Raw genomic sequence first — 12,358 nt, forward strand, 5'->3', positions numbered from 1 at the left:
TCTTTTTAATCAAAGTTGGGGTTTCCCTTCAGAAGTCCCCTTGTCCAGCCTCTAGTTAAACACAGGAACTATTTCTAGGCATGATTCACCAATGATTACCCAGTGATCCATAGGAGCTCAAAGTTGGTTTAGATTCTATAAATGAAGATGGAGCTACATGGACCCATCTCTTATTTTATCTGGTGCTTCATCCATGGCACAGCCCTGGCATTTGTTTTTAGGCAGCAAACTAGCATCATGGAGAGATAGCCTGTAACCTTTAAAGAGTGGGACAGAGCCCATGCACTTAGTACCAAATGACTTCAACCATTTGGGGACTTGGTCCTTTGCTCAGATATATCTGTTCACTAAGTCACAGTTTTGCATTTGCATTCCCTTTGTTCCAAGCATGGTCAAAAGAAATGGTAAGTGATGAGCCAGAAGCTGCAAGAATCCTGATGGTATTGGTTCTTCTGTGGTTGCTATTTCATAGGACCCAATGATACCCTCAAACTTGATCCCAGTTTCTTATGGTCACTTAGGAGCATTCCTCATTTCTGCAACAATCAACCAATGGAGAGATGATCATGGTCCTGGAAAATCCTCTACTGACCAACACAAATAGTGAGTATTGGTGACTTCTATTTTTTCAGAAATGTCACAATACTGAAGGTGGGAGGAGGACCCTCTCTGTAGATGAAATTGGTTGACATATTTATCAATTACCTCATTTCCAATAATTCCCAATAATTCCTTGGGTGTGGTTTGAAAAGGGGAGAGAGATTAACATGGAAGTCCATAGCACTAATTTTTTTCTTTTACACTTTTATTTTGTTTACATTTTTGTATTTAATTTGTCATATTTATGTTTTTTCTTTCCATATTTTGGAGGGAGGGTACTGGGAATAGAACCTGAACCCAGGGGCACTTAACCACTGAGCTACATCCCCAGCCCTTTCCATATTTTTTATTGGTACAGTACAGTTGTACATAATGGTAGAAGTTGATGTTACATATTCATACATGCACACAATATAACAATATAATTTGGCCAATCCATTATTTTTTCCAAGAGTGTGTAGTCCTGTGTTGGTGAAGAGCAAAACTCTCACTCATTTCTTTCACAAATATTATAATGAACTTTTTGCTTCTTGGGCCTTTATTTTCTTCCCTGTGTTCCTTTTACTTTCTGAGTTTTCTTTACTTCCTTTTTTTCCCCTTCCCCTTTAGTCTTTACCTCTTCCCTGTTGTGCCTGAGAAATAGTGAACCTGTTTGGGAAGGGTCTAAAGTGAGACTACAGATGAGGAGAAGGGATGGATTGTGTCATGGATTTGTGTGCTTCGAATGGAGCTGTTTTACTCATATCATCCAGTTTTGTCTTATTTTCTCACTTAAAGCATATCTGAAGAGTTTTAACTAGTCTACAATAATTCTCAGCTGTGTCAATGGAGAATTCATCTATAGTGACTAAATTCATCCTTCTTGGAATGACAGACAACCCACAGCTTGCGGTTCTGCTATTTGGAGTTTTCTTTGTTGTTTATATCATCACTGTGTTGGGGAACCTAGGCCTGGTAGTCTTGATAATAATCAGCTCCCGCCTCCATACTCCCATGTATTTTTTTCTCTCTAATCTGTCCTTCCTTGATGTTTGTTTGTCATCCACCACAACCCCAAAGACTTTAACAAATTTATTAACTCAGCTGCATGAGGTTTCTTTCCTTGGATGCGTGACTCAGATGGGCATTTTTATAATATTTGCCTCTGCTGAATGTAATATTTTGGCTTCCATGGCCTATGACCGCTGTACTGCCATCTGTCACCCACTATTCTACCACCTTACCATGTCGAGAGGTCGTTGTCTCTTCTTGGTAGCAGGATGCTACCTTGGCGGCTTAGTTAACATGGTTGCTGTAACAACTTCTGTCACACAACTATCATTTTGTCAACCACATATCCTCCCACACTTCTTTTGTGACATCCCTCCACTGTTGGCTCTGTCTTGCTCAGATCCCTGGGTTACTCAGATGTTGGTTGTTATCTGTGGAGGATTCACGCTGGTCACCTCCATTGTGGTGATCCTTGTCTCCTACATGTCTATACTCATGACTATCCTGGGAATTCCTTCAGCTTCTGGAAAACAGAAAGCCTTCTCCACTTGTGCTTCCCACTTCACTGCTGTTGGTCTCTACTATGGGACAACTATGTACACTTACTTGCAGCCCTCTCAATATGCATCCTTGTCAGGAAATCAGCTGGTCTCAATATTTTATACAATGGTGATCCCCATGTTAAATCCTCTCATCTACAGTTTGAGAAATCAGGAAGTGAAAATTGCCCTACAGAAAATACTGAGGCACAGTCTCTAATATAGTATTGTGTATTTCAAAATATAATAGGTTTTGTGAAGACTCACTTAAATTTAATTCACAGTGTTTTCTGTGCCAGCACATGAAGCCTTGGTAAGAACAACTGAATTGCTCTGAGTGTTCAGAAGTAGTTGTTTAGATAAACAGCAATGCAGTTGGAGGATATGGACAAAATAATACATATTTTCTAAAACAAGTGAATGAAATATGGAAATGTAGGTATAGATATATCGATCTGAGTGGTGATCCTGTATGATAGCACTAGTTATAAGTTAAAATAATTGTAAAATAACAAGAAAGTTAGAAAACATATAATTTGACTTTATGTTATTTGAAGAACATGAAGGAAAAGAAAGGTGGCAGGGGTGGGATCTCATGAAAATCAAAGGGAGATCTGTAGAGGAAAAGGAACCAGGGAGTGAGAGGAGGAAAGGGAAAGGGAAAATGATAATGGTCAAATTATATAGTTCTATTGTGTGCATGTACAAATATGTAACAACAAACCCCATCATTATGTACAACTATAATGCACCAATAAAAAAGTGGAAACAAAAGGAGAGAATGTGGATGACAACCAGAATGCAAATAACTGTCTTGTGCCACACATTTTATATTGAGGTTTGGTACACCATAGGCTGAATAAGGTTCAGTTGATATCTTTCATAAGAACTCAGAAGACTTCAGATATTTATCTTCCAATTGCTGTTCCACTGCTGCCACTTCAAGGTTGTAAAATGTGAGCATATACATAAATTCTTAGGTGCAACTATTGAGGTTGATAGGGATAAATCTTAGAGTAATACTCAGCCAAACAGTAGAGGACGTTAACTAAATACAATTGGAAGATCCTGTGAAAAGGACATTTGACCACTGGTTAGTGGAATCTCTAACCCTGAATTACTGCTATGAATTTTTTTGTGTGCAAATTCTGAGTGGACCTGGACCAAGTTCATTGCTATTCTCCAATATACTTCAACAGGCAACACAAGTGTAAGCATAATCACAATTAATTAATTAGTCCATGACTAGTCCTCGGCGTTTGTAAAGATGCATCAAATTTACAGAAATTGCTTTCTTATTCAAATATATTGACCAATGGATCTGGCGGATACAGCTCAGTGGTAGGAAGCTTGCTTAGAATGCATGTGGCTTTAGGTTCTCTTACTACCACTACACACATACACAAAATGGTGAAACCAAATATATTGAGCAATAAACTACAGATTCATACAATATAACCCCACATCTGAAGAATATAAACCTTAATATCTTTTTATTCTATAGATGAGGGAATTAAGGCCTAGAAAGTGACCAAAATCTAGTGACTAGTTGGGAAGAAATAATCACACTGGTTCAAGCTGTAAGTAAACCCCAAAAGTAATATTTACTTACATCTAGGTCAGGCTCAGTTTGGGTGCCAAGAATAGTTTATTTTCAACCTCTACTCCCAACAACTATGTAGCCTTAGTAGCTCTCCTCCATGATCTCCCAAATCCTAGCTATGATTGAGGTCATGTGGCTTACTTGGTAGCCATGTGAAAACTAACTCACTTAGAGCTCTAGATCTTTATTTGGAGCTACCAGCCAGAAATTCCACTTGGTAGTTCCTCAGGTACTTCACACTTAATGTTTCAAAATGGAACCCTTCTTAACCTAATCCTCCCTCTTCCCATCTCCCATCTGTGTAAATGGTATTGCCTGGATATTAAAGGCTAACAACTAAGTGTCAATCCTTGATACGTTCTTCTTCCTCAACTCCCTACATTCTATCAAGTATCAAATCCTGTCAATTCTTCCAAATACCTCTTGAATTAGGTTCTTCTCCACTGCCACTGCCACTGTCCTAAATCAAGGCACATTCTTTTCTTGCCAGGATTAGCTAAATAATCTTATTTCTCTTATTCCTGAATACACCCTGGATCCTATCAAATCTACTTTACCAAAATTGCCACAGTGGTTTAAATGTAAATCTGACAACCCTTTTTTACCCTCCACGCTGTTTTGAACTATTTCATGTCACCCTTTGCATATAAGACAAATTCCAAACTCCTAAATATGGCATGTAAATCTTTTTATTTCCTGTCTGTCCTAGTCCTATTCATCTTTAAATTCTAAAGTTAAATCCCATCTTCTTTTCTAGGTAGTTTTGTTTGATGTTTCAGAGGGAAGAAAGAATTCTAACTGTTTTCCCTTTGTGCTTTGTGTGTATATTATAGTTTCGTGATCCTTGACTTTCTAGTGAAATTCTGTGCATTTTCCCAATTTTTGTTTTGCCCACCTCAACTGAAACCCTTTGGAGGGATGGAGCCATGTTTGGTTAACTTTTTTCATCTCCCATCGTAAGTCCATCTTAGGGCCTGGTTGCCTGGTAAAGGCTTAAAAGTAAACAAACAAACATTAACAGAGTTGAAATTCACTCACAACTAACCTTCTTCTTTATTCGGTCCACTTTCTCCCCCAGGCATTGATATATCCTATTGTGTAATGGAGAAAATCTTACTTACTGGAGTGCTAGACTTTAGCTGAATCTCTTGATTTTGTAAATGTTTCTTGTCACCCCTAAGTAGGGAAATGGAACCCCTTTTCCTTCATTGACCTTAACTTTCAGCACTCCACCACCAAGTCAATCCTTCATCCTCCTTGGATTTTTGCTTTTCTTTGCTTTCTGATTGGAGGACACAACAGATTTCTTTCTGCAATTCAAGAACCTCTTTTTTTGTGTGGTTCAAGGTTAGAGACTCCAAATCTGCAGTCATAAGTAGATGAACTCAGAGAGAGAATAGGGAATGATGGATTTTAATTTTTTAAGCTTTGGAATGATTTTTTAACTGATTGCCAATGCAGCCCAAAAATACAGAAACATAAAAGTGCAAGAGTTTTGGCTGCAGAAAGTATGATTCACCCATAGCATAATACTCACCTGTCCTTCCCTGAGGCATCTCTCCAGAGACTCAATGACAATCAGAAAACATTAGGATTAATCAAACCTGCTCTTTTCACAGTACCCCCAAGGGAAAGCAATATTCTGGAAATCACTCAGCTAGTCAGTGGCAAAAGCAAAATTAGAATTCAGGTTTCCTGATTCATAACCCCAGAATACTTTCTATTACTATCCTTTCATATGATGTGATTCTTAACACAGCTTGGGAGGATGGGCCAAAATGGGCCCCATCAGATTGAACAGCAAACGTTAACTTATCATCTATTTCCTTGGCATGTGAAAGTGTCCCACACCTCAAACAGCCTCAGAAAAGCAAGAGACAGTTAGCACTTCACAGGCTGTTTTTTATATGGGAAGTGATGGACTTTTGGGGATACCAAATGCTTTAGTAATGGACATTCCTTATAATCAGTACTGGTTACAGAATTTGTAGGACCAGTATTAAATGTAACTCCCAATCCCCTTTTTCAAAAACCAGAAAAGATGTCTATTAAATGTATTCAAATAAGAAGCTTTTCTCCTTTTATTCTACAGTCTGATTTTCAACTTGTTGTGGTGTTTTCAATTTGCTATTTAATGCCATACCCTTTTGGGTGCAGGGATTCTTGAGAGGCAAGTGCAGACTCTCATAGGTGCCCAGTGACCCTGTTCTGTGACTAGATACACATATCATGGTCCATCGAATAGCAGGCTCCTCCTCCCATGAGCATCTGGATAGATGCATTTTTCCCTGGCCAGTGGGTGGAAGTCAAATCAGGTATATCCCCTTCCTATGAGCAGACTGCCCCAACCTATGATGGACAGATAACCAGAAAGAGTACTTTAACTTCTGTACAGGTGCCTGAATGGGGTTGATGATAGGCCTGACTTATTTTCCTGCCAAATTCAATATGGCACTGACATCCTGGGGTTGGAGGAACTGACACTATATCCAGAGTACATGTCTCTGACTCCAATCCTCCCTATGTTCATGTCTAGGCCTCTGAGGGTGTAGGGTTGTAGCTGTCACTTGGGTAGGACAGAGATTGGGGAGGTTGGATAGGGTCCCAAATATTAAGTTCACAGGATTGGACATCGAAGCTCCAGGGAGGTGGGGAGGTGATGCAAAGTGGAACTTCTTTGTATCAGAGACTCCAGGATGTCAGTGCATATGCAATTGTCCCATCACATTTCAGATTTCACTTATAAAATCATTCAAAGTATTAAACATTTCATGAAAGTAATGTTAAATCCCAAGTGCAGGGTTCTTTTGAGCTCAGGGACCTGAGTACGTGTCCATGAAATCATCTCTATGTACACAGAAGGATTTTTTTTATCTTTATCAGGTAGTATTGTGTAGTGGTTAAAAGTCCAAACTCTATGGACTGAGTTTGAGTGTGTAGCTGAGCTAGACCTGGGTTTTATTTCCAGCACCATAAAAAAAGAGTCAAGTTCTGGGAATCAGACTGCTAGACTTTGAGACCTACTTCCCTTACTTCCTAATTCTGTGAATTTAGACAATTAAACTTTATATCGCAGTTTCCTTATTTGTAAAATAGGGATAATAAAATTACTTACCTCTTAAGTTAGCTGGGAGGTTTCAGTGAGGTGACATATCCACATTGGTTAGAATCATATGCAGACATTGGTTAGAATCATATGCAGACATGGATATATTCTCAATAACTGTCTCATGTTATCATTTATAGCATCTAGGAATTTTCATTTTCAGTTCTCCAATACAGGCATCACGTTTTATTTACTCTGGCTTTTCAGCAGATGTGTATGCCAATGGTATTTACTCAGCTAACACAGCACGTAACCAGACTTCATCTCCAGTGGCCTCTCAGGCTCAACCAGAACTCCACTAGATCTGTGCAAACTAAGTGAATCCAGTCAGGTGTTACTGGTAGATTTTCATTTTTATTGGTGTTGATGTTGTTCATAAGACTTAGGGCCTGACCTGCTAAATCTCAAGACTACTTTAGCCTAGAGGATTGCAGCTGTAGTTCTGGTGCTTTTGCAACAGGCTTCCAAGAAGAGGAAATCCTCGGGGCTGGGGTTGTAGCTCAGTGGCAGAGCACTTGCCTGCACGAGTGAGGCACTGGGTTTGATCCTCAGGACCACATAAAAATAAATAAATAAATAAACAAACCAAAAAAATATTGAAAGAGAAGAAATTGTCATTGTTAAATAGTGATTCCTGGTGATTGGACCAAATGTAATGACTATCCAAGGTTATCCATGGGACCCCCAATTCATTTCTGCTGCCCCAGCAACAGCTCTTAGAGGCATGGACAGTCTGGGAGTCTTAGTGGAGCTTAGGCCAGCCCTTTCAGAAGGGACAAGGATAATCTCAGTGAGGGAATGAGGGTTGGTGAGCAATATTGGAGGGTGAGGATTGAGGGCTCTATGAAGCAAGGCAACAGCTCTGTCCCTCCTCTCCCAGGTGTCATGAGAGAATAAATGCTGGCCTCTGTCTGCATCTGTGGGTCAGGGTTTCAGAAGAAGCTGAACCTTGCTTTCCATGGAGCTCTCAGCACATGCTCAGACCCTCCCCCACTCCCGGCATACACTCAGGTGGGCTGCAGTCTCCCCTGCAGGTGGAGCTTCAGGTGTTTACTGGGGATCCCTCCTGGCCCTGCTCTAGGCAGTGGTGCTCAGAGCAGCTTCTGGCCCTGGGCTCTGATTGCAGGACCCAGCAGAGATCATGTTAAGCCTCACTGAGCTCAGCCAGAACAAATCCTCAGGCTGAATCTGGGGGCCTGAGCAGATACTGAAGGGAGGGACAGCTCTGGAGAGCCTAGTGGCAAGATCCTTCAGCCCCAAAGCCTGAACAGCAAGTCTTGTTGGCTGTGTGGTCCCCAGCTATTGTCTAATGCAAGGACATTTTAGGGACTCCTTTGGCCTAGCATTGATACTTCTTGTATTAGCCAGTTGGACTTTTTGCAGGTATCAGATCAGGAACATTCTGTCCTTGAAGGAAAGTCCCTGACTGATTACCTGAATACTGAATGGCCTGGTGATCAAGCTCCAGTTTGTCAGAGAGACTGGCTGGAGTGAACCTGGAATTCCTACAAAGGGAGAAATCCTGGAACCTGAAACTAGCTCAGGTCTATCTACACAAATAATGTCTAAGGGTGAGATTTGGGAACCCAGAGTCTTAAGCAGGGGCAAAATGGAAGACAGGTTTCTGAAGAGGTGAGGTACCTTGTATAATTCTGAGAACATGGCTAAGCTGGGATTAATAAGAAATAGAAATATGCAAGTCCACTCACAAATATAGGGAAAAGAATGGCAAGAGGGATAAGAGATGCCAAAGGAAATGGAGGACATAACTTTTTCTCCATAGAATTTGGGCCCTGGAGAAAATTGTTAAGCACTTGAAGAAAAATTAAGACAGATTGTTTTAACTTTATTTTTTTTCTTGAAAAGTGGTATGTAAAATAACAATTTCAAGCTTAGTAAATTCCTACTTATTTTTTTTTAATTTTAGAGTTATGTTTCTGATTTTTTTAAAAAAGGGTATCCTCAATTAATAACATCAATAAAGGTGTTAGTTTCTTGTCAGTAAGAATTGGCAGCTTTTCCACACATGCTGGTTGACCCTGACGATTAATTGAATTACCTAAAATTACCTTTTCTTGATTTTGATAGAATCACAAGATCATTTGGGGGGAATTAGAAAATATGGAGAAGTTAAGAAAACATAAATTGATCAAACTTGACATCTAGAGACAACCATTGTTAGCACTTTGGTTAATGCCCTTTTAGTCTTCTTTTAAAAAGTACTTGCATAGGAGTGTGTGTGTGAATGTATTTTTAGTAGAATAATAATGAAATACTATTTTGTACCCTTCTCTTTTCACTTAAAATATATTAGGAAAAATATGCATGTCAAGAAACATTCTTCTTCTTGAATTTAATGGTTGCATAATACAACAGTGTATGGATGAACCCGCATGACTAATTATTAACAAAGAACTTTGAAAAGATTGATAGAAAGAACATATAGCTAACAATAGCATCTATCAATGTGCTCAAAGCAAAAGTGAAATACACAATTTGGGACGTGACTGCATTTTATCAAATGCATAAATAGGAGCACAGGCTAAATGAAGTTACTGGGAACAAGAATTACCTCCTCTGATCAAATTTTATGTGAATACAAAGGTTTCAAATGGAACTTTAATTTGAACAGGTAGAAAAAAGAAGACGCTGGAATTCCAAAAAATTCTATGAGACATATGTCCTCAGATATGGACATTACTGGAACATACAAATTACTTCAGCTTAGAGCACTAAAACCAGCCTATCCCAGCCCAGTGAATGTCCATCCCATGAATGGGGGTCAGAGGGAATTAAGAAAACAACATCAGTCTCTAGCACAGTGTAAGAGCAGTCAGGTAGGAGGTCAGTGGTATAAGAACTTGTGCTTGCATTGGAACAGATGGTCTACTAAGAGTGGTAAGGATAATGGATGTTTATGGTCAGTCCAGAGGAACTCACAGAGAAGGAGTAATGCAGACCAACTTGGCCAAAGGAAAATTATAACAGAAGTGGTCAGGATTGGAAGTTGCAGAATAGAAGGTGAAACATGAGGGTTGGTAAGGAACTGATGGCCCTTATGGTGTTTGGAAAACAGGATAGGTTACCCTGAATTGACCCTGGTCATAAGGGCAGTGATTGGGAGAAATCTAAGCAGGGCAGAAAGGTAAATGGGGACCATTCCCAATGAGGATGATCAGCTAGTTTCTCCACTATAGTGATGGCAAAGAAGAGGAAGTCAAGCCCACCAGAGGTTAAAATAAAGATCAGTCTGAGGAGGATCAGTCATTTCTAGGAGAATGAACTTTGCCATCACACTGGAATTCCCTCCAATGGTCACCAAAAAGCAACTGAGACAGAATTCCTAAAACAAACTCAGGGATCTGACTGATATTCTTGATCTGACTGATATTCTCCTCTGTGCTGGTGAAGGTTTTAGTACCTAATACTCTGAGTTTTCACAAAATCAGGATAGGCAATTTGTAGTTATCCCAAGGGGTAAAAACAATTCGCATCATTTAAAATTCATTTGAAGCCATGTTTAATTAACATAATATTTAATTCTACTTTAATTACTTTTAAGAACCCACATATTGCTTTGGGGAATTAGTAAAATTAGACAAAATTAGTGTGTCATAACATGGAACATGTTGGGAATCATTAGTCTAAACCATCTGGATAGATGGCTGTCTCCTTTCTACTTGATAATTGCCATCATTGAATACCCTACATCTACCCTCCCTTCTTCCACCCACCTCCAGTAGGTATTCTCTTGAGAGCTGAGAGTTTTTTTTTTTTTTTTGGCCCGACAATGTTCACTTATCTTTAAACTTATCCTCTGATCAGTTATAAGGCAAAATAGCCTCAGTTTCCTCATATAAAACCTAAAGGTAATCACAGTCTCAGGATAATTGTGGGGACTCAATAAGATTATATACCTAACGTAGGTATTCATGATAAGTCACCATTACTAGCAAAACTTACACCTATGGGAGATAGAGGGCAGTAGGTCTTCATTTATACAGTGGAACAAGCTGGAAGCAATAATGAAAATGGCCACCATAGGAGACAACCTTGGGTGATTTTAAAACTTAGTTCTGTGAGAAAGATCTAGTGGGTAGTGGAATCAATACTTCTTACCTGACTGGTATGATCTCCACATACTTGCAAGACACAAATACCACCTGTAATGCTTCACAGTATCCATCGAGACTGTAATGTTTCAGTCTTCAGGAATATCATCAATGCTTTTTTGGAATTACGGAGTTCATGTGAGTGGGGATATGCTTGAGCTTAAGAAGAGATGTCACTACTTCTTTGAACCTGGTTGGTGGTGATAGTGGCAAGGGAGTGGCTGATGGGAGAGCACAGTGTCAATCCAGGGTAAAGGAACAACAATTCTCTTTAAAAGTCAAATATGATTTTCAAAGTTCAGTGCCCTGAGTTGAGTTTAACAGCAAAAGTATAAATTTTGATAATTTTCAATCTCATTGGATGCTTTGCTATCCAGTTCCTCTAACCTATAGGTGTAGAATTTGTATTTGTGGTTGCCAGGGTCTAGGAGAAGAGAATTGGGAGTGACTGCTGGGATGGGGATTTGAGAAGGCATGATGGAAATGTTGTAAAATTGATCATGTTGGTGGTTGCAAAACTCTGTTAATATACTAAAACCATTGAATTTAGTTTCAATGGCTGAATTTAACCAAAAATATATGGACTATATCTCAATAAAGCTGTTGTTTAAGAAAAGTATTGGCCTATCTAGTTCTGATCAGGTGTTCCTGTAAATAGTATCATTTTAGAAGTACAGATAGACTCCCTGGGACTGACATTTCTAACCAGAAGGAAATAATGGAATATTTGCTTTATAAAAGTAAATTCTACCCCCAAACAAATTCTATTTCTGCTTCATATATGATACAAAGTAAATTTTAATTTTTTTAAAAATACCACATTCATATAAAACATTTTAAGTGATAGTAAGTCAATATACAGTGAAAATTTTCCCTCTTATCTATGATCTCCTATCCTTTGAAGAGGTGACTATTAGCCATTTCTTATTCATCCTTTCACTTTATAAATACATAGAAACCCATCTTTGAAATAACAAATAGTACTTCACTGTGCACACTGTTTTTCACCTTACTTCTTTCACTTAAAATTATAGTTTGGAGACTGTTTTTTTATCAGCTATCCCAGTCGTCTATTAAAACATAAGAAACAACTTTGAAAGAGTGAGTTAAAAGAATAACTATCATTTATTTTGATCATGAATGTGGGGATGACTAGATTTAGGTAGGCAGTTCTTTTTAGGTAGGCAGTTCTCACTGAAGATCTCTCAGATGGTTGCAATCACATGGTGATTTGGAATAAATTTGTTTGACATCACAAGGCTTCATGGCTTACTTGTCTGCTTGTCTGGCATTTGGAAATAGGGTCAGGTGTCTACCTTAGACCCCTCTCCCCCCACCTCACCTCCCTTCTCTCCTCTCCTCTCTTCTCCTCCTCTTCCTCCTCCTCCTCCTCCTCCTCCTCCTCCTC

At 39.1% G+C, this 12,358-nt stretch overlaps 1 protein-coding gene across 1 annotated transcript; it reads left to right on the forward strand.

Annotated features, from left to right (window-relative positions):
• Positions 1-1,425: 1,425 nt before the first annotated feature.
• Positions 1,426-2,349, forward strand: LOC107153014 (olfactory receptor 1019-like). The gene has a single exon (XM_015498531.1). It carries the CDS (start codon positions 1,426-1,428, stop codon positions 2,347-2,349), a length of 924 nt encoding a protein of 307 aa, XP_015354017.1.
• Positions 2,350-12,358: the final 10,009 nt, after the last annotated feature.

Source organism: Marmota marmota, unplaced genomic scaffold (genome assembly GCF_001458135.2).
Source record: "Marmota marmota marmota unplaced genomic scaffold, marMar, whole genome shotgun sequence".
Taxonomy (NCBI): Eukaryota; Metazoa; Chordata; class Mammalia; order Rodentia; family Sciuridae; genus Marmota; species Marmota marmota.

Bases quoted from the DNA above. Each gene is read 5' to 3' on its own strand.
- LOC107153014 (XM_015498531.1), top strand. From the start codon at position 1,426: ATGGAGAATTCATCTATAGTGACTAAATTCATCCTTCTTGGAATGACA.